This window comes from Eurosta solidaginis, chromosome 3 (assembly GCF_040869045.1).
Source record: "Eurosta solidaginis isolate ZX-2024a chromosome 3, ASM4086904v1, whole genome shotgun sequence".
Lineage (NCBI taxonomy): Eukaryota > Metazoa > Arthropoda > Insecta > Diptera > Tephritidae > Eurosta > Eurosta solidaginis.
In genome coordinates, this window is record NC_090321.1 from 159,023,897 (window position 1) to 159,045,642 (window position 21,746).

Sequence of the window (21,746 nt, forward strand, 5' to 3'; positions counted from 1 at the left end):
TTGGTTTTTTTAATGAACTGTAAATAAAAAGTTTGTAATAATGGGAATCCTGATGTCTAGATTTATTTAGAAGGCACATAGGTAATCACGTAAGGGGCCGCTGAAAATCAGGTGCATCGGTGGCCATGGGTTTGAGGGTGGGTAAAGCACCGGGCGTCGCAGCAACACTCGCGGCGCCCCTATGTATATTCGGCCTTTTTTGTTTTTCTCCCCTTCTAATTTTCAGATTTTCATTATTTATTTCGATTTCCTGCGTTTGGTGACAGGTCATTTCCGGTTCGGTTAATTTTGTTTCCTTTTTTTTTTGCGTTTAGTTTTTTTGGAATTTTTTTTTTTATTTATTTTTGAATTTTCTTTTGAATGTTTAACGGTCTGTTCGTGACATCCGGTTCGGCCGGATGTTGTTTTAGTTTGAATTATAGCCTTTTGAGTTGGCTCTGCACTTTGGACAGTTGATTTTGAATAGGCATGATAGGAATTTTTCTGTTTATGGCTCAGGACGGCAGGGTTGGCAAGAACCCCGCCCAGCCGACATGACTAGCCACAGTGCACCCCTAGATCATGCCGACTGCCCTGTAGATGCGTTTCCATAACAAGTTTTGAATTCGAAATCAAAACAAGACAGCCTACAAAATGTTTTTGATTGTAGCAGCATAAGTGTTACAAGGAAAAATTTATATTTTGGAACATTCGTTTATTGAATACAAAAACAAAAACGTTTAAACAGCAATATATCGGCACTCTGATGTTTGGGAATGTACCTAGCCTTTTGTAGCAATATAGAAGTATTACATATAGGCGCAATTGTGACGATGTTCGCTTCTGCATCAAAACTTGTGAACATGGGAAAATGCATTGTGACGCGGTCATGAATTATGCACTAGTCGAGTTCTATATTTTGACAAAGCAGATGATTTCCCGAAAACACGACATAATTCTGTTAAGAGCATTAAACCACGCATGCGTCAACACGACCTCGACACAACTGTTCTCTTCGATAATAATGCATATATCGATAGCAAACGTTGGATGTGTGGAAAACTTCGTAACCAATTATCGTAGTGACTTTTCTCTAATAAGGAATTTTCCTAGCTGATGCTCTATGAGAAATTGATGTGTAATTTGGGAAATTTTGTTTTGAATTGCTAACAAGAGTGTTGCTTTTACAGATGCCACAAAGGTGATTTCACAACAATGGAACTAATTGAAAGCCGCTCGCTGGGAAACGATAGGTTGCCGTGGGTCGAGGAACGTTTTGCGACATTTGGTTTCATATCAGCATTCAACTGCAACCCAGTTTTTATGTATTTGCGTGGCGTATCAGTGATCGGATATTTGCAGCCATCTTAGAAGTTGAAGAAGCCAGAAATACGAATAAGTACAGTAAAAAGTTCATAAACCCATAAAGCTTTCACGAGGCTCTTCAATGTATTGCGAAATGTTTACTATTCTCTTTTTGCATTTCTGCCTTTTCGTGATTTAAAATAAGTATAAGTTTGTTTTCACTGCCAGCAGTTCATAGTATTTAGTATGTATTTCTTAAAAATAAAATTCTGTAATCATGTGCTAACATTCTATTTCATTTTGTAATTCCGATTAAGAGAATGGCTTCATTATTTACAATGGGCTTCACAATTAGCAGTTGTGCGCAATTTTTTTTTCCTTTTTCTTATAGCAGAGTTGCGCCAAACGATGATAAGCGTTCTATCCATAGTGTACCTATACCAAGTGTGTTCACTAAGCGATAAACGTCAAAACTACAAACAGCCTCGCTCACCTGATGGAAATCTCAGGTCTAGAGTCGCATTTTTGGTCTCAACGACAACATTTTTGACTACCAATCGTATCGACTTTTTCAATTTTTCAATCATTCGGCGCACTCGGTAATGGTATCCATTTTGAATTCGCTGTCATTCCGAATCCAGCGAGTGCCTGTCAGAATGCTTGACAGATAAGTCAACACACTTGTACTTGTACACTATGGTTCTATCTTCTGGGCGGCCATGACATTTTTTTTCGAAGCTTTTTTGCAATATAAAATTAATGCCCCTATTACGGTATTCAACTCAACTCTCATTGGGTTGAAATTTCACAATTTGGTATTATAGCCCTGCAAAAATCGTATGACCAAAAACGCACACAGCCACACGAATTTTTGACAGGGGCATAGTGTACAAGTACAAGTGTGTTGACTTCATTGTAAATTTTACCAAGTAGCGCAACTAACAGCTGATCGGTGAAAATTCGCACATTCACACGCACAGTTCTCGACTCAGTTTCAAAACAAAACTTTAGATTATTTAATTCAAATTTTAAAGTGAGATAATCCTTACAAATTTATGTATACAGAATATATATGGCGTTTTTGTTGTTATTAAAACAATAGTTTTATTTATATTAAAGCTTTTATCATTTTTTTTTTTAACTTTGAAAAATCTCCGAACACCATTCCTTCATTATATGACATTCGACTGCCTAGTCCACTGCCTTCCACTCTATTCGCAACATAACCTCTACTTAAGCTGCCAAACTATATAGTAAACAATGGTTGACTTCTTTCTGACAGCCACTCGCTTAAGTGAGCATAACGGGAAAATCTGGGTTGCCATTGTTGTTTCGGTTGAAAACGGTCAATTAGGGTTCTGTGCAGAGACGTAAAAGATTGAAACAGGGTTTAGGTAGTCACAAAAGTGTTGCTCCTGTTCCACAGTATTTTAATTTTATATCATGGCGAAAAGTGTTCAGTTCAGAGTTATTGTGTTCAGTTAAAAGTTTAATTTATTACGGAGGGTTACTCCTTTAAGTGTAAAAAGCAGAGAAAACTTAAGAGTTTTTCAAATTATTGTGAAAAACTTTTTAATTTGAATTTCTGTACCCAAGTTAACTATATTTGTGTAACACAAGAATCTGGAGGTCAATTCCTTAACTATGAAAAACTGAAAAATGTACACTTATTGAAAACACATTTGCACACACAATTTACACTTTGAATATAGTTGTGTTTTTATGCACACAATTTTCAAACTAAAAACAAAATTTTCATTTGTCAGAAAAAATAAAGAAAAAACGGCCCTATGTCAAAAAACCCTATCGAAATACAAACTGGCTTATTTGTTTTTAATGAACTACGTTGTATTTTTCTTGTATTTCGTTAGTTTTTTTAAATATAGTTCACAGACTTAGACCAGTACTGAAAACGTATTGGCTCCCTCGACAAAAAATATAAGAGAAAATACAAGAAAAATACATAGAAAATAAAGTAGTGTCACATAGCAGTTTGATTTGTTTGCACTTACAGCACCATTTTATTTGTAGGAGACTTTAACGGCTACAAAAATTATGGCGGATTTACACAAACGCTGTGGTTGTGTTGCATTCATTAATTCATCTGTCGGGCGAAGTATCGAAAAATTTACATAAATGCTTTGGTTGCGAGCCTACGCATTGACAACGTCAGACGAAAAACAATGAAATGCCGTACGTTATCTTTGCTTTGAAGCGACCAAAGCGTTTATATAATTTTGCCCTTATGCATTTGTGTAAACAGCCTTAGAAGTGAAATGTTTCCATGTTACACGTGTGGCGCATTATATTTTGACTCCAATTTAAATAAACTTTGCTTTCCGTATGTTTGGGCATTGTTGCAGGCTACAAATCTTCTAGTATTCTTACTTCCGCGGAAATATATTGTTACGAATATTAGCAACACTAAGGGGTGCTGCCATCTCTAAGCTGATGCTGGGCAATGACGTGAATTTACATCAATAATTCAATCATTGTGTCTACACATACACGTACACGCAGCGGAGAGGCAACGCACAGACACATGCAGATATCTTATCTGAGGTGCTCCTAAAGGTATGCAATTGTGATTGTGGAAGTGTCGCTCACACATACAAGCGCATGGGGTATGAGAGAAGCTATAAAAATTATACCTCTGTAGTTGCAGCTGAGAAATTTATAACTAAGTAAAATTCTGGAAGCGCCTAGAAAATGCCACGAGAAAATCACAGAGTATAAAAGCATCAGCGGTAGAGGCGCTATGGGCAGTTTTCAGTTAAGCACGCTATCTGTCGGGCAATAGAACAGTTTCATTTAAGCTATCAGTCAGTTTGGTTATTAAGCCAGCTAGTTGCAAAGTGTAAGTGTTATTGTGAAGTATTTTAATAAAGGTCATTTTTCCATTATCCAATATTGGAGTTATTTATTCAACAGTTTAGTGATACGAACTTAGCAAAAGGGCAAATAAGAGGATTTGCAGTAAAATCGTTACAATGTGCAACTATTTCATCTGTAAATACTACAAAGTTTTATTAAACTATCAAATGCAACTCAGCTTGAAGTACTCTTACGTACCAAAAATGCAACTCTAGACCTGAGATTTGCATCAGGTGAGCGAGGCTGTTTGTAGTTTTGACGTTTATCGCTTAGTTGACACTTAGGTACACTATGGACAGGGGTGACGATTTGGAATGAAAAATTGTGCAAATGAAATAGCATGCTGACAAATTTTGCTTTCCCACAATGTATCGTGCTCTCTCGCACCTATTATTTTCATAGGGATAGCAAAATACGTAATTTTTGCGTGCAAGAAAATCCGCCATTTCTAGTTCAGCAGAGACAGCAAGACATCGATTTTTTGGTTAATTTTTTCAACCTGTATTTACTACATTTTGCAGAAATTAATATACGCACTCTTTAATATTTTTTGGTCTACTAAAGTGTGTTTTAGCAAAAAAACTCATATCAATGTGTGCATGTTTATAAAGAAAGAAAGTGAAATATGTAATTGCATAGTATAAATAATCGTGAGCAATTCTAATGCAGAATAGTAAATTTTGATTTCCACATACATACAAGAAAAAAATTCTTGTTACAGTGCTTATATGGACCTACTTACAAAATACATACCATTAAGATTTATTATCCAAAATTGAAAAAAATGATTAGAAAATTCGGTGTAAAAAACGGCTATGTGTGCAATAAAATAGCATCTCTTGTTGAGATACCCATCCATGGTCTCCATTAATTATTGTGAGGGAGGTGTGTTTGCAGCAGCAAAGTGAACCCAAACACTGTGTGTCGTGGTGGTTGTTGTTCGTGGTCCGCATCAACTGGACCAGGTGGGGCAATGACGCCACATCCAGTTATACCAAGGTATATACCACAACAGCAACCAGGTAATGCAATGCCACGATAGCAGCAGCAACAACCTCCCCAGGCTGGCTTTCATCGTTGATTTATAAAAAAACAGTGTCATGCATCTGTAATACTTAAATATATTCGTCTGTTGAAACAGTTTCCACGATTCACTGTTCAACGAAAGCAGCAGCTCAGCGTATGCCACCACCGAACAGCTGATAACAAAAACGTGGATGCACAGCAGTTTAAGGCCAAAATGGAAGTTGGGGAAATAGCTGAAAATAAGGTAAATATATGTTTCGCGTTATTAACAAAATCGCCCTAAATTTTATGAATTAACAGATCGCTACGAACGACAAAGCACCCGAACGTGTGATCAAAGAAAGCACTACAGAAATTATTTCCGGCGGGGCCGTATTCTACAATCCAGTACAAGAATTTAATCGTGATTTAAGTATTTCAGTACTTAATGTATACTCAAAGCGGTTGATAAGAGAGCGGGAAGCGGCGGCGCATAAAAATGCACAAAATACAAACGAAAGAAATGCTAATGACAATAAACCATACACGGCTGGTGTAAAATACGACGATGGACTGCGAATATTGGAAGCGCTTGCTGCAACAGATTTACGTAACATACGTTATGCAAAAGAAGTAGCAGGCGTGCGTGAAATTGTTGCAAATGATCTATCTAAGGTGGCAGTAGATTCCATTAGCGTAAATATGCGACACAATGGAGTGGAACATTTAATTGTGCCAAGCGAAGGGTATGCAATGTAGGTTTGATATACGAATCAATAGCTAGTGATTTAACTGTAATAATAATAAAATTCGTAATAGGACTCTCATGTATCTTTCAACTTAATATTAGAAGCGTTTCGATGTTATAGACCTGGATCCTTATGGTTGTCCGAATCGCTTCCTGGATGGCGCTATACAATCCCTGACGAGTGGGGTTTTATTACTTGTAACTGCGACTGATATGGCTGGCAATACGCCTGAAGCCTGCTATGCCAAATGTAGTTCTGTGCCTTTGCGTATGAAATGCTGCCATGAGATGGGATTGCGTATACTATTGCATTGCTTAAATGACTGGCTCCCAGACTCGTCCGTTTGTTACGCCAGTAAATATGCTGATCGGAATCACATGGCATTCCAAGAGCATATTCAATAGAAATAAATGATATGTTGTTGTTGTTGTTGTAGCGATTAGTTACTCCCCGAAGGCTTTGGGGAGTGTTATCGATGTGATGGTCCTTTGTCGGATACAGATCCGATACGCTCCGGTAACACAGCACCATTAAGGTGCTGGCCCGACCATTTCGGGAACGATTTATATGGCCACATTAAACCTTCAGGCCATCCCTCCCTCCCAACCCTCAAGTTCCATGAGGAGCTTGGGGTCGCCAGAGCCTCGTCTGTTAGTGAAACGGGATTCGCCGCTCGAAGGTGAGGTTGACAATTGGGTTGGAGAAGCTATATATTGCGCTACACAACCCCTTGAATAAATGATATAATAATGAACTGTACTAAGTAGTTTAAGTTTTAGGCCTAAACAGCCGTAATAATAAATAAATTTAATTAAATTGCATTGAAAAGCACGCTAATCGTTATGGAAAATATATTGAGCCACTTTTGAGCATTTCTGCCGATGTTTATATACGCGTATTTGTGCGTGTGCATAGTAGTCAAGCGAAGTGTAAATATAGCATGAGGTTGGTATACAGCATTTTGGCCTTTTACCACAGTCCAATTACGTACCATATCTTTATATTATGAACACAGCAAACAATCAATGATATTTCAATGCACTGGTTGTGATACCTATACGCTACAGCCTATGGGCATTGTTAAAAGCAAGATCTCAGATAAATGCAATGCGGATGTAAAATGCGGTATATATATATAATATATACACTATTATTAAAAATTAATACAAACAATATTTTCAACATTTTTTTCTCGATTTACGAACACATTTAGAAAGGCTACAACGCCTGCTAAATAGCCGGTATCTTGCCAACGCTTTAGCTTGGATTTAGAGGAGGATCTACAAACTTTGCTAGAAGCACGCGCAGCTCCTCGTGTAGCGAATATGGATCAACACGAAAGTAATGTTGCTGTTAGCGGAAATGCAATGAACGAAATATTTGAAATGGAGGATGATGAAAATAAATCCAACAATGCAACGAAGGCATCTTGTGACGAAACTATATTCGAATGACAACAGCAACGTACGTCTGATGAAAGTTTTATGGCTTTGGAAAAAATGTGTGATAAAACAGCATCCGATCCTGACAGTACATACATAGCGAGAACAAGGATATGGTTATAGAAGATGCTAAAAAGCGCAGCGCCGATGGAAACTGTTTTAAAACCCCTTGTAAACAAGGTAAGTGAATACACAACATATTGAAAGTTGATAAGATTGTGTGGTTTAAATTTAATAATATAATTTTAGAACTACAAGAAATAGATGAAGAAGCACAATCATTGCAACGTCTATTGCATGACTTATGCGTACAGGAGCAGCATCAATTGGATAATGAAACTCCTTTAAAAAGTATGATGTAACACTCCTAGAAGATATTGAATCGCCATCTAAAATGTGGGACTCCACAATAGTGGGCGATACCACTTTACAAACTTCACCTTTGAAAATGGTGAGACATCTCAGACCATCTACTATACTAGAGGAAAATTGCGAAGATCAGTCTAATAGTTCTTTGGGTGGTGATGATCTATCATCACACATAAGCTTTCAAAGCGCTCTAAAAGGCAGTGAAAACAAAGCGAGTGCGCCGAAGAATCGCATGAACTGGAAAAAAGTATAATATTGATAAACCTAGATAACACACTAGAGCCGCCAGCAAATGAGCATGCAACTGTGACTGAACTTATCACCAGTGATAATAAAAATATGCATGGCAGTGAAAAACTACCTTCCAGCGCGTCCTTTGATGATTCTTTAGGAGTAATTGAGTTGTCGGATGATGAGTCAGATAAAACGGGCGGAAATTTAAACAAAAGTGTCTATTAAAGAGGAGAAAGAACAACAACAGAAGGAAATTGCAATAGAGCCAATAGCATGAAATGCGGAAAGCATGCTCAGTAATTACCATAACAAAAGTTCTATTGACTTTGAAGAATCATTTGAAAATGATAAAGAAAATCGTAGTTTGTTCAATGAGAGTACCGAAAAATCATTGCACGGCAATGATACCATGGAAGAAGTTGAGTACATGATGAAAAAAGGTATGCAGTATATGCAAGCCGCTGAACCTGCAACAAAACTGGGTAATCTATCGTCGACCGTAAATGAAACCCAAATGGTGGTGAAACCATTACAGGAACGTGAAAAAACATTTACGTATTCGCCGAAAAAAGCAAAAAGCAGCTGTGGCTCGCCAGCTAAAAAGTACAAGTTTCAATATCCAGCTAAAAAATACAACAACAACAGCTAAAAAGTTTATCAATGGAAAACCTACAGCTGTTGTAACAGGCACTAAAGGTATGCAGGTAAGAGTTTTTATTTTTATAATCATTTGTTGGAATAATCCTAAAGACCTTGTGAAGTCATACCATATCTCATTAAAGATGTTGATGTTGTAGCGATAAAGACACTCGAAGGTTTTCGGGAGTGTTAACGATGTAGATGGTCCTTTTTCGGATATAGATGCGTACACTCCGGTAACAAGCACTATTATCCCCAGTGCATTACGGGGCTTAGAATATAGACGCGTGCCTGTTGGAGGAGGCGACTAAAATACCAAATTGATTCAAGGAGTTGCCAGCGCAATATATAGATACTACAACCCAATTGTCAACTTCCCCAAGCATGGTGCATCCTATTTCTTTAACAACTAGAGCTCTGGCGACCTCATAGCTTTTGGGGTGAGAGGGCGGAATGGCCTTGAAGGTTTCATGCTGCTATAACATGTTTGCCTGTTACTTTTAGCTCATCTTGATTGGATTGCAATTTGGGGGCGATAGTTTTGAGCACAGTAGAGAATGAGGGCATACCCCAACTGCAAGTAATTAAAATAAAATCAACTTTAGCACTGGTTGTTGTTGTTGTTGTAACAGTGCTTCGCCCCATCCAATAGGTCTGACTAATCACAAATTGTCATCAATATCCTCTAACGGGAGTCCAAGCAAACTTGCTGTTTCAACAGGGGTGGACCACAAGGAATGGGGTGTTAGAGGCGTTGGTTCCACATTACAATTAAAGAGATGGTTGGTGTCATGTGGGGACACATTTTGTATGTCGGGGTTGATTCTGGATAGGTAAGAGTTTAACCTGTTACAGTATCCAGAACGAAGTTGAGCTAGAGTGACTCGCTTTTCTCTGGGGAGTACGCGATCTTCTGCAAGTTTTAAGTACTGTTCTTTGAGTACTGGATTCACCGGGCAGTTCCTAGCATAAAGGTCCGACGCCTGTTTGCGGGGCAGCATTTTGGCAGGCCTGTATTTTCTTCCAGTGAGTAACCTTTAGGCTTGGCGACCATATCGGAGACGCGTACCATGCAAACGTCTATTTATATTTATCCCAAGTACTGCCGATTTATCGAATTATATTAAATGTTTGTTACAGCTCAGGATTTTCGTTACTAGTATTCGTGCTAGTGCATGCTCTCCAAGATGTAGATCCTGATCGAAAGTCACACCCAAAATTTTAAGGTGTAAGACAGTCGGTAGGGTAATGTCATATGGTCGACATTTGGCGCGGCCATGTTTTAAATAAGATCTCCGATGATTTGGTTGGTTACAATATCAGGTTTCGCGAGGCGACAAAACTGGAGAGATTGGGGAGATAGCTGTTTATTTTATTACAAAGCTCATCGGTGTAGGAAACAATAGCATAGGCGTAGAAGCAATAGTGACTCCTGGTGGTAAAGGTAGCTATTGTTATGTAGAAGTTAAGCAGAAGTTTGAATATGAGTTTTTTTTTAAGTTATTGCAAAAAAAACGTTGAGGATTTTTAATATCTTATCAGGTACCTTCGTACATGTTTCTAAGAATGAAGAATAAAACCTAATCAAACTTTGCTACACTTTAACATACAATAATTTACCCCATTTTGACACAACTATAATTTTTTGATTTTATTAAATTTTATAAAATGTTTCTTCCTCTACAGTTCAATTTACTTATTAGATGGTAAAGATGGCTTCGCATTATCTCCATCAGTAACTGTGACAAGGTGGCCACAGCGTGACTCGGAGCGTCTCTTCAATAGCTCTCTAGTGGTGATGGTGACAGCAGAGAAACCCAACTGTTTATAAACGTTACACTTCAAAAAGAATCAAAATATCTGCCATTGCGTCTACGGCTCAAATACCCACAGTATATGTATGAATCGAACGCACCTAATTGTCTGCCTAACGGATAGTATACATAATTAAATCGAAAATATTGCACCAAACGAACTAGGTGTGAATACTGAAACAGTACACATATTCAAAATCGATGAGAAGGCTGTGATGATGGCATTAGACGGTGAGTTATTGAATAACATACGAAAACTATTTTAACCCATCTATTTATTTGCATTACAGCTTTAGCTTCACAAGTAGCAAAAATTGCTGCCGCCAGGCAATTGGAAAAAGCAGAGAAGCATTCATCACACTGTACGGATGATGCAAAGTCAGAAACTGCTGTTGTTACTGCTGCCACCGACACGACGGTCATCTCTAATTCGCCGAGCAGTGGCTGTTCCGACTAACTATCAAAGACAGTATCATCATATCTTTTGCCAACACAGGTCAGCGATGTGCTTACGCAGGACCGTGCCTTCGCTACTTTATGATGAATGTCAATTCCCACCAATGGCTATTGCGGCGCGCGATTGACCAACAAGATGCCGGCGCAGTATAGATAAAGAACGTTTGACTGCCGCAGCGAGAGCTTAAACAATTTTTGTTTGAACATAAAAAAGGATTATTCATTTTTTTACTGGTTTAGTGTAGGCTGTTACGCCGACGTTTGAAGTGAGAAATTTATTAAAATTTTAATTTGATAGTAAGTTTAAACCAAAAAACGCTTAAGCTTTGCAAGCATTTAATTATTATGAATATAATATAATGTAATATAACAATATTTTGCTATGTACAGTGCTGGCCACTTAGACGACGCTGCAACAATATAGCTCAAAGCAATTAATATATTTTTTATGTTGTTATTAAAGTACTTATTTCTTTTTTATATCAACCAATTAAGCGAGTTTATGTTATTATTAAAGTACTTACTTCTTTTTTATATGAACTGTATTAATTTAAGTTACAATTTCATGTACATATAAAATAAAGTATGTCGTGGTACGATTGCTGTTGGTATTAGATTTGAAACCAATCAATACTTCTGCTAAGGGTTGCAGAATTATTGCTGGAATGATTAGATTTAGAACAATAATAACTCTGACTCAATTACTAGTCCTACATTTTTAAATTCATATTTTACTTTACTTTATTACTTTCAAATTCAATTACGACAGCAATCGGATTCCACGACACCTTTGAATATTCTTGATCTGAAAAAAAAAATTAAATCTAATCTGAATTTCTAATTAGCTTTAAGTTGTAGATTTAAATTGATTCAAATAATTTGAGTTTTTCCAAAGCTTAAAATTATTTTCTGTTGGCTTGGAAAAGATTTCAATTGGAAAACGAAAACCAATTAAGCGAGTTTATTTATTATTAAAATACTTACTTTTCTTTATATGAACTGTATTAATTTAAGTTACAATTTCATGTGCATATATAATAAGGGATGTCGTGATACGATTGCTGTCGGAATTAAATTTGAAACCAATCAATACTCCTGCTAAGGGTTGCAGAATTATTGCTTGATTGATTAGATTTAGAACAATAATTAGTCTGACTCAATTAATAGTCGTACATTTTTAACTTCTTCAATTACGACAGCAATCGGATTCCACGACACCTTTGAATATTCTTGATCTGAATTTCTACTAAGCTTTAAGTTGTAGATTATTCAAATAATTGGAGTTTTTTCCAAAGATTAATATTATTTTTTCGCACGCGTAGAAGGGATTTCAATTGGAAAACAAAAACCAATTAAGCGAGTTTATTTATTATTAAAGTTCTTCTCTTTTATATGAACTGTATTAATATAAGTTCCAATTTCATGTACATATATAATAATATTGATAATAATAAATATTGAAAATTCAATTTTTTTGGTTTATATTTTATTCATATGGCTGCTCCAGGTAAAGTAAATCTGCAGGTAAAATTCACGTTATATGGCGGTTATATAAATGGTAAAACCGCAGTAAAATTGATTGTCAAATGACTCGAAAATGTAGAGTGAAATGACGGAAAAATGACCGCCATTTGACGAGCATTGTGACGTGTGTGAGCAGCACAGTACTATGCTCGCATCCTATAGGTGGGAGCGGAAAGCACGATCACATTAATAGGAACGAAACGGAAAATTTGGTCACAAAACCTAATCACGCCATACAAAAATGACTATGAATATCACCGCTGCAGAAAGTCACAATGACCGTAAAATGACTAGTAAAATGACGTGGAGCGTTTTTGCAGGGTACTATGCTCACATCCTATAAGCTGGAGTCATTGGTGCCGTATGTCGTATCGCTGTATCCGTATCCCTAACGTAATCAGCTGTTTATCGTTACGACGGTAAACCAAAACCCAATTGGTTGGCTACGATACGGTTACGACTTTAGCGGCACCAATAATCGATTGCATTGATTCTCATAAAGGCTCCATTACTGATACTTAGCATAGACTTGACTTGGCTTGCGAACTGTCACTTACAGTTCTGTTAAATTAACATTGCATGTTACTGATTACTCAAAACTTAACTTGACTTAGAAGTCTGTTGAATTTTGATTTTCTATGTAAGTTCTAAGTGACGTTTACATTTTGAGATGCCATTTGTTTGTTTCCATTTCATTTTGACATTTTGTCATACAAATTGACATTTATTTAAAAATAAATTTCAACGCTGATTATGATGCCAGATTTTATGCGCCAAGTGGAGTATAATCGTGGCTAAGTTGCCAAGTTTACGACAAGTCAAGTCAAGTCTATGCTAAGTATCAGTAATGGGGGCTTAAGGTTGGTCGAATCAGCTGTTAAAAGGTTACCGATACGGTTACCGATAAAGCACCAATGTCTCCAGCTATACCCAGCAAAAATGTGCCCGTAAATTGACTAGGAAAATGACTAACAGCTGTGTCGATGGAACACGTAAATCGCTAAGTAGCATTTGTACAGGGCAGCAGTAACATTTGTGACCAGTCCATTCCGTCGTACCTATTTATGTGATTGTCCATACTGCTCACACATATACGGTTTTAGGTTATCGAAAAGTAAACAAACTATAGTGCTGTACTGTTCTTACATTCACGTTCTGGCAATCATTTTTTGAGTTATATACCTGTAACTTTACGAGTATTTTTACGTTAATATGACCGTCTTTTGACTAGTGTTATGACCGTTTTTTTACTTGGATTATACTGCTATATAAATAAAATATTTCTTTAATTCAAATCTATTAACATTTCTTTTATTAAACATTTTTACAATATATTACATTATTTATAATAGTTGTAAATTATTAACTATAAGTCTTAAGGAATAGTTTTTCAGTCTTGTTGGTGACCCATAAATACAAATTTTATTGTATGCGATTGTATGCATACAAAGTTAAGGGAAACTTAAATAAATTAATTAATGATATAGAAAACAAAAGAAAAGAACTAACAGAACTATTTGTTGCAGTAAACCATCAAATCGTGAGTAGGCAATTCACAATTTGGGTAAGTTGACTTGTAATTGGCCAATTTTAATGCTATAACTTTTTTATTTTAGTTCAGAAAGCTGCAATTGAGGTTCGAAAGTTACAATTGAAGTTCAAAAATTTCAATTCAAGTTCAGAAAATTAAATTCAAGCTCAGAATTTCAATTTGTAGTTCAGAAAATTAAAATTGAAGTTCAGAATTTCTGTTTGTAGTTCAGAAAATTATAATTGAACTTAAATTGTTATTTTCTGAACTTCAGTTGTAATTTGCTGAACTGCAGTTGAAATTCCTGAGCTTCAATTATAATTTACTGAACTTCTATTGAAAATTGTGAACTTCAATTGTAATTATTTGAACTTCAATTGAAATTTCCGAGCTTTCAGAACTTCAATTGCAACTTTCAAATTTTTTTTACATAAAATGAACAATTTAACATTTTTTTGACAGTTAAATTGGTGAATTGCCTACCAGTGGTTTGAAACCACTTACATTCGTATTGGCGCTTCTCTATATCATTAATATAACAATATCTTTTTAATAATTCAATTAATACACAAATATAAATTTTTTCCCTTTACATTTTAGAACTGTGTACAAAAATATGTAATTTTACATATCACAACCTAAACCAAAAAGTATTTCAACTCATAATCAGAGAAGATTTGTGTTGAATGTTGATTTATACCACGAAAATAACAAAATTGGTAACAAAACCAGGCTAAACGATAACGTTAACTACCAAAAAAAAAGTTATTTCACGATGCTTTCATGGATCGATTTACACTTAAATACCGATCTGAAATTTTTTTAAGTTTTCATATTTTTTAGTTTAAAATGCGATATATGCATTCTGTGGCATAATTTTAGATTGAATGTACTTCATGCAATTTTCTTTCTTCGTGATTTTGCAATAATAAACGTAGGTACTCATAGTAATTTTTTGTTTTGAATTATGTGATTACAATATTTATAAGGACTATTTAGTTGATGGTATTGGTACTGTCAGTTAAATTCATCAGCAATTATTTATATTCAAAATATTTTTTTGTTATACATCTATTTTATAAATTTTGGTTAAAAATTATTGACAAATTCGTTGCAATTAGATTGCTTTAAAAATCTTTGCAAACTTTGTGCGATTGTTGAATATTCAGGCAGGTTCTGAAATTCGAGTATTATTTTAATTAGAGCATAAAAAGCTTAGTAACGTAGGAAAAAACTTAGAATTATTTCAGTTAAGTTCATCACAAATATTTATAGTCAAAATACTTTTTTCTTATACATTGCATTTAAATTGCTTTAAAAATCTTCGCAAACTTTGTGCGATTGTTGAATTTTATTTTAATTAGAGCATAAAAAGCTTAGTAACGTAGGAAAAAACTTAAAATTATTTCAGTTAAGTTCATCACAAATATTTATAGTCAAAATACTTTTTTCTTATACATTGCATTTAAATTGCTTTAAAAATCTTTGCAACCTTTGTGCGATTGTTGAATATTATTTTAATTAGAGCATAAAAAGCTTAGTAACGTAGGAAAAAACTTAGAATTATTTCAGTTAAGTTCATCACAAATATTTATAGTCAAAATACTTTTTTCTTATACATTGCATTTAAATTGCTTTAAAAATCTTTGCAACCTTTGTGCGATTGTTGAATATTATTTTAATTAGAGCATAAAAAGCTTAGTAACGTAGGAAAAAACTTAGAATTATTTCAGTTAAGTTCATCACAAATATTTATAGTCAAAATACTTTTTTCTTATACATTGCATTTAAATTGCTTTAAAAATCTTCGCAAACTTTGTGCGATTGTTGAATTTTATTTTAATTAGAGCATAAAAAGCTTAGTAACGTAGGAAAAAACTTTGAATTATTTCAGTTAAGTTCATCACAAATATTTATATTCAAAATACTTTTTTCTTATACATCTAGTTTATAAATTTTTGGTTAAAAATTATTGACAAATTCGTTGCAATTAAATTGCTTTAAAATTCTTTGCAAACTTTGTGCGATTGTTGAATATTATTTTAATTAGAGCATAAAAAGCTTAGTAACGTAGGAAAAAACTTAGAATTATTTCAGTTAAGTTCATCACAAATATTTATAGTGAAAATACTTTTTTGTTATACATTGCATTTAAATTGCTTTAAAAATCTTTGCAACCTTTGTGCGATTGTTGAATATTATTTTAATTAGAGCATAAAAAGCTTAGTAACGTAGGAAAAAACTTAAAATTATTTCAGTTAAGTTCATCACAAATATTTATAGTCAAAATACTTTTTTCTTATACATTGTTAAATTGCTTTAAAAATCTTTGCAACCTTTGTGCGATTGTTGAATATTATTTTAATTAGAGCATAAAAAGCTTAGTAACGTAGGAAAAAACTTAGAATTATTTCAGTTAAGTTCATCACAAATATTTATAGTCAAAATACTTTTTTCTTATACATTGCATTTAAATTGCTTTAAAAATCTTCGCAAACTTTGTGCGATTGTTGAATTTTATTTTAATTAGAGCATAAAAAGCTTAGTAACGTAGGAAAAAACTTTGAATTATTTCAGGTAAGTTCATCACAAATATTTATAGTCAAAATACTTTTTTGTTATACATTGCATTTAAATTGCTTTAAAAATCTTTGCAAACTTTACGAGATTGTTGAATATTATTTTAATAAGAGCATAAAAAGCTTAGAATAGGAACGTAGGAAAAAAAGAATTATTAGGTTCTTCTATAATTTTTAATCAAGATTATTTCAGTGTGTCTTGTTCGTTTGTTGTAGGTAGGTTTATGCTGTTGCAGGGCTGGATTTATTGATCAGATACCGCCTTTGTTTATGCCGGTTGTGGCTCAGCGTTAAACACCGTCTCATGCTGTCTTCGAAGTTGATCCTGCCTTGCAGTTTGAAAACGTCTAAATTAATAGGAGTGGACAATGTTAGTAATAACATTTTAAAGCAATTTAAATTACACTACCAAAAAGTACGCTGTTCACGAGTTTCAGTTTAGATAAAGATCGTTTGCCCTGTACTCCGTCCCAGTTAAAATTGAAAAGAACGTTGTCAGAGAAAAGTTTTCTCATTACTCCAATAATGTCTGATAATGCACCTTTCAGCATAAAGATATATGATTTCTAAATGAAAACCACCAATTTAAGTTATGAAACACAATTAAAAATATTCAAAAATACCATTGATTCTTGATAATCATCTGAGTCCAACTTTTTCTCAATGTCATAAACTGAATTCAGCGATGTTAGTGGCATAACGATAGAGAGCTCGGTGTGAGTATCATTTTCCGTTTCTCCGCTGATACGGCATACTATTTTGTGCATTTTCTTAATCAGAACTTTTGAGTCACGCATGACCTTATAGATAGCCATGACTTCTGCCAATTCTGGAAGCTGAAATGATAGCATAAATAATAATTAAAGAGAATCAAGGTATTGCGGCTACAATTGCTAGGGTTTCACAAATAACAGTTCACTTATTTCACTACGCACCTTTTCTTCAATCTTAGTCAATCTAAATTCCAGGTCGATATGCTTCTGTAATATTGTTTGTAGTATTGCCATTATATTTTCGTTTGTTGTACGGAATGTTCATTCGTTGGTTAAGGAAGTAGCCGCATTATTCAAAACATCTACCATACCCTTGAATGTTTGGTTGGTAGTAGAGCTGGAAATATTTAAAAAGGCGTTGCTTTTCCTATTCGAAGTAGAGGTATACATATCTATGTCTTCTTCAAATATGTCCTGGCTCGCCATTCTTTCTGATCATATGTTCTCCATGAAAAAAAAGAAATACAATTACGAGTAGCATTTATAGTAATTTGTTTGAAAATACATGAGGAGGTCCTCACTGTAGGGTTATTATTTTTATTTAATATATATAATAAATATATAATATATTTTCATTTGATCACATAAATATTGTTTTTTGATTATAGATTTTTTTGCAAGAAAGAAATTCCTTAGCAAACTTACCTGCAAAGCATTAGAAGTCTCAGCAGAAGCATAAATTAATTTTGTCTCCACTTTCTGCGTAGCCGACAATTTCTTAAATTCTTCATCTGAACGACGAGCTACTTGTTTGAAATTATATGCTGCCTGCAAATTATCTGTACAATTTACTTGTTTGAAATTATATGCTGCTTGCAAATTATCTGTACAATTTATGCATACAATTTTTGGAAGATTATCAATTGATGTTGCGTGCAACTATGGTAAACGGAATGGCTGATTCGCAGAAAATTTTTGTGACGTATTTGAGGGTACATAGCATGTAAGAAAAGGCAAGCATATATGTATCGGGCATTTCAATTAGGCCATCTCATTCTGCCATACTAACAATTGTGGAACAATGTGGGATATTTTGTTGTTGGTCGCCATCTTTGGTCACTAGATTTTTGCTGGGTAGGTGGGAGCGGAATGCATGATCACATTAATAGGAACGAAATGGAAAATTTGGTCACAAAACCTAATCACGCCATGCAAATATGACTATGAATATAACCGCTGGGAAAAGTCACAATGACCGTAAAACGGCTAGTAAAATGACGTGGAGCGTTTTTGCAGGGAGATTACAACTCACCCTGTCAAAAAAAATGTTGTTTGAATTGTCTAGTCTAACAACTTTTTGTGGCATTACCGTTTACAACTCTCTGTTGGTGTAGTTGTCGAAGACTTCAAAATCTGACAACTGATTACTAGCAGTGGTCTTAGAATATTTTGCAGTTGTTTGGAAAGAAAATTATAAAAAAAGAAATGGAAAGCGGGTAATTAAACCTTTTCAAATTGATTTAAACAAATTTTATAATCAACAATTTTGTACGCATTTATAAAAAAAACAAGGGTTCAACGAAAGATGAAATAGAAAAACTGACTGAGCTTATCGCGACATCCCGACGTTGACAAGGAAAGCCGCAGTTCGGATGCAGCCAAAATAGAGTGAAAGAATTCGCCTTAGAGCTGAATAGTTTGGAACCACCGACAAGAACTGCACCGGAGTGGACACGTGTATGTAGTAGTCGTGAAAAATAGATGAACACATTAAAAGTACATTGACATTTTACATATATATATTTTTTTTCTCTTTTAGTTTTGGGTACATTATAAAGCGAACTTAAAGAGATAGCTTTCCAACAACCGCAGCAACCTTGTTACAACCGAGGTCCGTCACAAGAAAAGTATCCAAGCCCGCTAGAGGAAAGTGTTGCGCAACTGATTCAAATGAGAAACCAAGTTGCACCTATTGGTCGAGCTTTGCGAGCGACCGGCTAGCGACGACGAAGAGCATGTAAACACCATGCGCCCAGCGGGTTAGGGGGTTGGAATGTACCCGCGGTAGGTATTTATGTCGTAAGAGGCGACTAAAATACCAGATTCAAGGGGTTGTGTAGCGCTACCCTATCAGGTTGCCAGCGCAATATATAGCTTCTCGAAACCCAACTGTCAACCTCACCTATCCGTGGCGAATCCTGTTTCATTAACAGCCGAGGATCTGGCGACCCCGAACTCCTCATGGATTTTTGGGGGGGTGCGAGGGCGAAATTGCCTAGAAGGTCGCATGTGGTCAAAACAAAACGTTACTGAAATGGTCGGGCATGGTACCGGAACGCACCGGATCTGCATCCGGCAAAGGACCATCAACATTCGATAACACTCCCCAAGGCCTTCGGGGTGTGTCCTTATCGCTACAACAACATGTTAACACTATGTCTGCAGCTGCGTCCATGACTAGGGAGCCCACTGGTTCAAAAGCAGGCGACCTTACTACTCCGTCAGAATCACAGAGATCACGAAATCATCGGCGTTGCAGTCTTGAGACTGAGCGTCTAGAGCTTCTAACCAAGTAGACAGAAACGCAAAAAAAAACGTTTCAAAATTGATCGGCTAGAGAGAACAGAACACAAAATATATAAAGTAAATGAAAAATTGTTGTAAATTAAGCAAAAAAAAATATTTTCTTTACAAAAAGCAAGCACAGGAAGCTAGCGTGCTATGCGCGTTGAAGGCAGAAGTTGAAAATTTTAAAATTTAAAAATTGAGCCGCTCAACAAATATGTAAATATTTCAGTTATTTTTGTTTTTTTTTTTTTGTCACAATGAAACCTTTTTTTTTTTAGCTAGAAATATAGACATAGAGATTTTAAACAATTTATATGTTTAGTTTTAAGTTCTTAATGAAAATATATTTTACTTTCGAGTTTTAGTTTATATGACATGAGGTGATATTTTACTTTACATTTATAATAAGTTTTAGGAACATTTAAATAACGCATTGCTGAATGGAAAAAGGTCAGATTCAGTTTTAAGAACAATGAAGTGATATTTTTATTATGAGTATTTATTTTTGCCATAACTTTTAAAAATAAAAGACTGAATGAATCACAAATTTATTAAATGGATTACATAATATTATTTCGAATCATTCTGGCGGCATCCTCGGTTTCTCTCTCCACACTAAGGTGTTCATTGCTTATGTCCGCATCAAAAGTAGGTGTTATATCTTCTAGAGGCTCCACTCGAAAGTGTTGGCAAATATTATGAATCCACAATTTGTTTGGCCTTTTCAGGTAAATAATGTAAACCACGCGCATATAAAAGGCAGCGAAATCTGCTCTTTACTACTCGAATTGTTCTCTCTATAATATTTTGGGCCTTTGAGTGTACGGGATTGTAGCGATATTGCAGAGACCCAGGTTCTGCCATACGATAAGGAGTCATTGAATAAGTTTTCAGAGGGTAACCAACATTTTATTTTAAACAATTTATTGGTATATATAATAACGACCAGTCTTACCAAAGATCCAAGAGTTACTCTGTACGTTTCTCTCCAAATGCACTTTCAAGTCGCTTACATTAAAAACAAACGAGTCGTGATTAGCGCCTGGATGCCTGGCATCCACATATTGGATCGACATTTTGTAATCACAAAGCTGAAAATGGAAATAAGTTTATGTAAATAATTTGGTTCAAAATTATTATTTGCGTGTTCATTTTTACTTACAATCGTGACGTTAAAGCTACTGCAGCTTTGCGTTTCCTATTTAGATATAAATGTTGCATTTCTTTACTTGGTGAAATTATGCGAACGTGAGTGTCATCGATACAAGCCACTACTCCTAGAAATCCTGTTTTAGAGTAAAACGCGATTTTTGAAGCGCTTTGCTCCTCTGCAGTCATTTGGGTTTTAATCCACTTTCCACAAATATGCTCCTCAATAATATCTAAAACCTCTTTAACAACTAGTTGTCGTAGGTTTTGCCAGTCCAACACTAAAATCATTTCCACATCATTTTTGATAGCTGCCATCAGCAAGGAATCGGAGTGTAGCGCATAATTTTAAAATAGGAGGAACAGCCGTCCCTCGAACGCGTTTGCGGAAATGGTCCTTCATTTCGTTTAGTAAGGAGCAAGATGCTTACTTAACCGAAAATAGCTTACAAATCTGCAAAATAACTACACTAGAAGCTCATCAATTGCCACTTAAACGTTTTCTTACTTTGTGCTTGATAATTCCAAGGGATTGGAGTGATCACGTAAATTTTTTCGTATTCGCAACATGCCAATTTCTAATTTTGTCACGAACATGCTAATATCAATTTTGCTTACTTACTCACTTAATTGGCGCTTAACCGTCTAAACGGTTATGGCCGTCAAACAAGGCGCGCCAGTCGCTCCTTCGCTCCGCCAACCGTCGCCAATTGGTCACACCAAGGGAGTTTAAATCGTTTTCCACTTGGTCCTTCCAACGGAGTGGGGCCGCCCTCTACCTCTGCTTCCATAGGCGGGTTCCGATAAAAACACTTT

At 35.3% G+C, this 21,746-nt stretch overlaps 2 protein-coding genes and 2 long non-coding RNA genes across 7 annotated transcripts; 3 read left to right on the forward strand and 1 right to left on the reverse strand.

The window, feature by feature from the left end:
• The first annotated feature begins 990 nt into the window (after positions 1-990).
• LOC137246715 (uncharacterized) lies at positions 991-1,575 on the forward strand. Its single transcript, XR_010951662.1, has 2 exons — positions 991-1,117; positions 1,170-1,575. It is a non-coding gene; the product is annotated as an uncharacterized lncRNA (long non-coding RNA).
• Positions 1,576-4,686: 3,111 nt separating this feature from the next.
• Positions 4,687-6,235, forward strand: LOC137246716 (tRNA (guanine(26)-N(2))-dimethyltransferase-like). The gene is made up of 3 exons (XM_067777722.1): positions 4,687-5,428; positions 5,485-5,918; positions 5,983-6,235. Exons 1-3 carry the CDS (start codon positions 5,399-5,401, stop codon positions 6,005-6,007), a joined length of 489 nt encoding a protein of 162 aa, XP_067633823.1. The 5' UTR covers positions 4,687-5,398; the 3' UTR covers positions 6,008-6,235.
• A 783-nt stretch (positions 6,236-7,018) lies between these two features.
• Positions 7,019-12,284, forward strand: LOC137244480 (uncharacterized). 2 transcript variants are annotated; one of them, XR_010951033.1, is made up of 4 exons: positions 7,019-7,534; positions 7,604-8,661; positions 10,283-10,641; positions 10,701-12,284. It is a non-coding gene; the product is annotated as an uncharacterized lncRNA (long non-coding RNA). The 2 variants fall into 2 exon arrangements; XR_010951034.1 differs by having other exon boundaries at positions 7,604-8,653.
• Positions 12,285-16,275: 3,991 nt separating this feature from the next.
• LOC137244479 (uncharacterized) lies at positions 16,276-20,134 on the reverse strand. Of its 3 annotated transcripts, none has more exons than XM_067773517.1 (5): positions 17,919-20,134; positions 17,436-17,704; positions 17,124-17,336; positions 16,910-17,066; positions 16,276-16,847 (listed from the first exon to the last, which is right to left on the reverse strand). In XM_067773517.1, exons 2-5 carry the CDS (start codon positions 17,505-17,507, stop codon positions 16,723-16,725), a joined length of 567 nt encoding a protein of 188 aa, XP_067629618.1. In that variant the 5' UTR covers positions 17,508-17,704; positions 17,919-20,134; the 3' UTR covers positions 16,276-16,722. The 3 variants fall into 3 exon arrangements, with proteins under 3 accessions (XP_067629618.1, XP_067629617.1, XP_067629616.1); XM_067773516.1 differs by having other exon boundaries at positions 17,436-17,717; XM_067773515.1 differs by having other exon boundaries at positions 17,436-20,134.
• Positions 20,135-21,746: the final 1,612 nt, after the last annotated feature.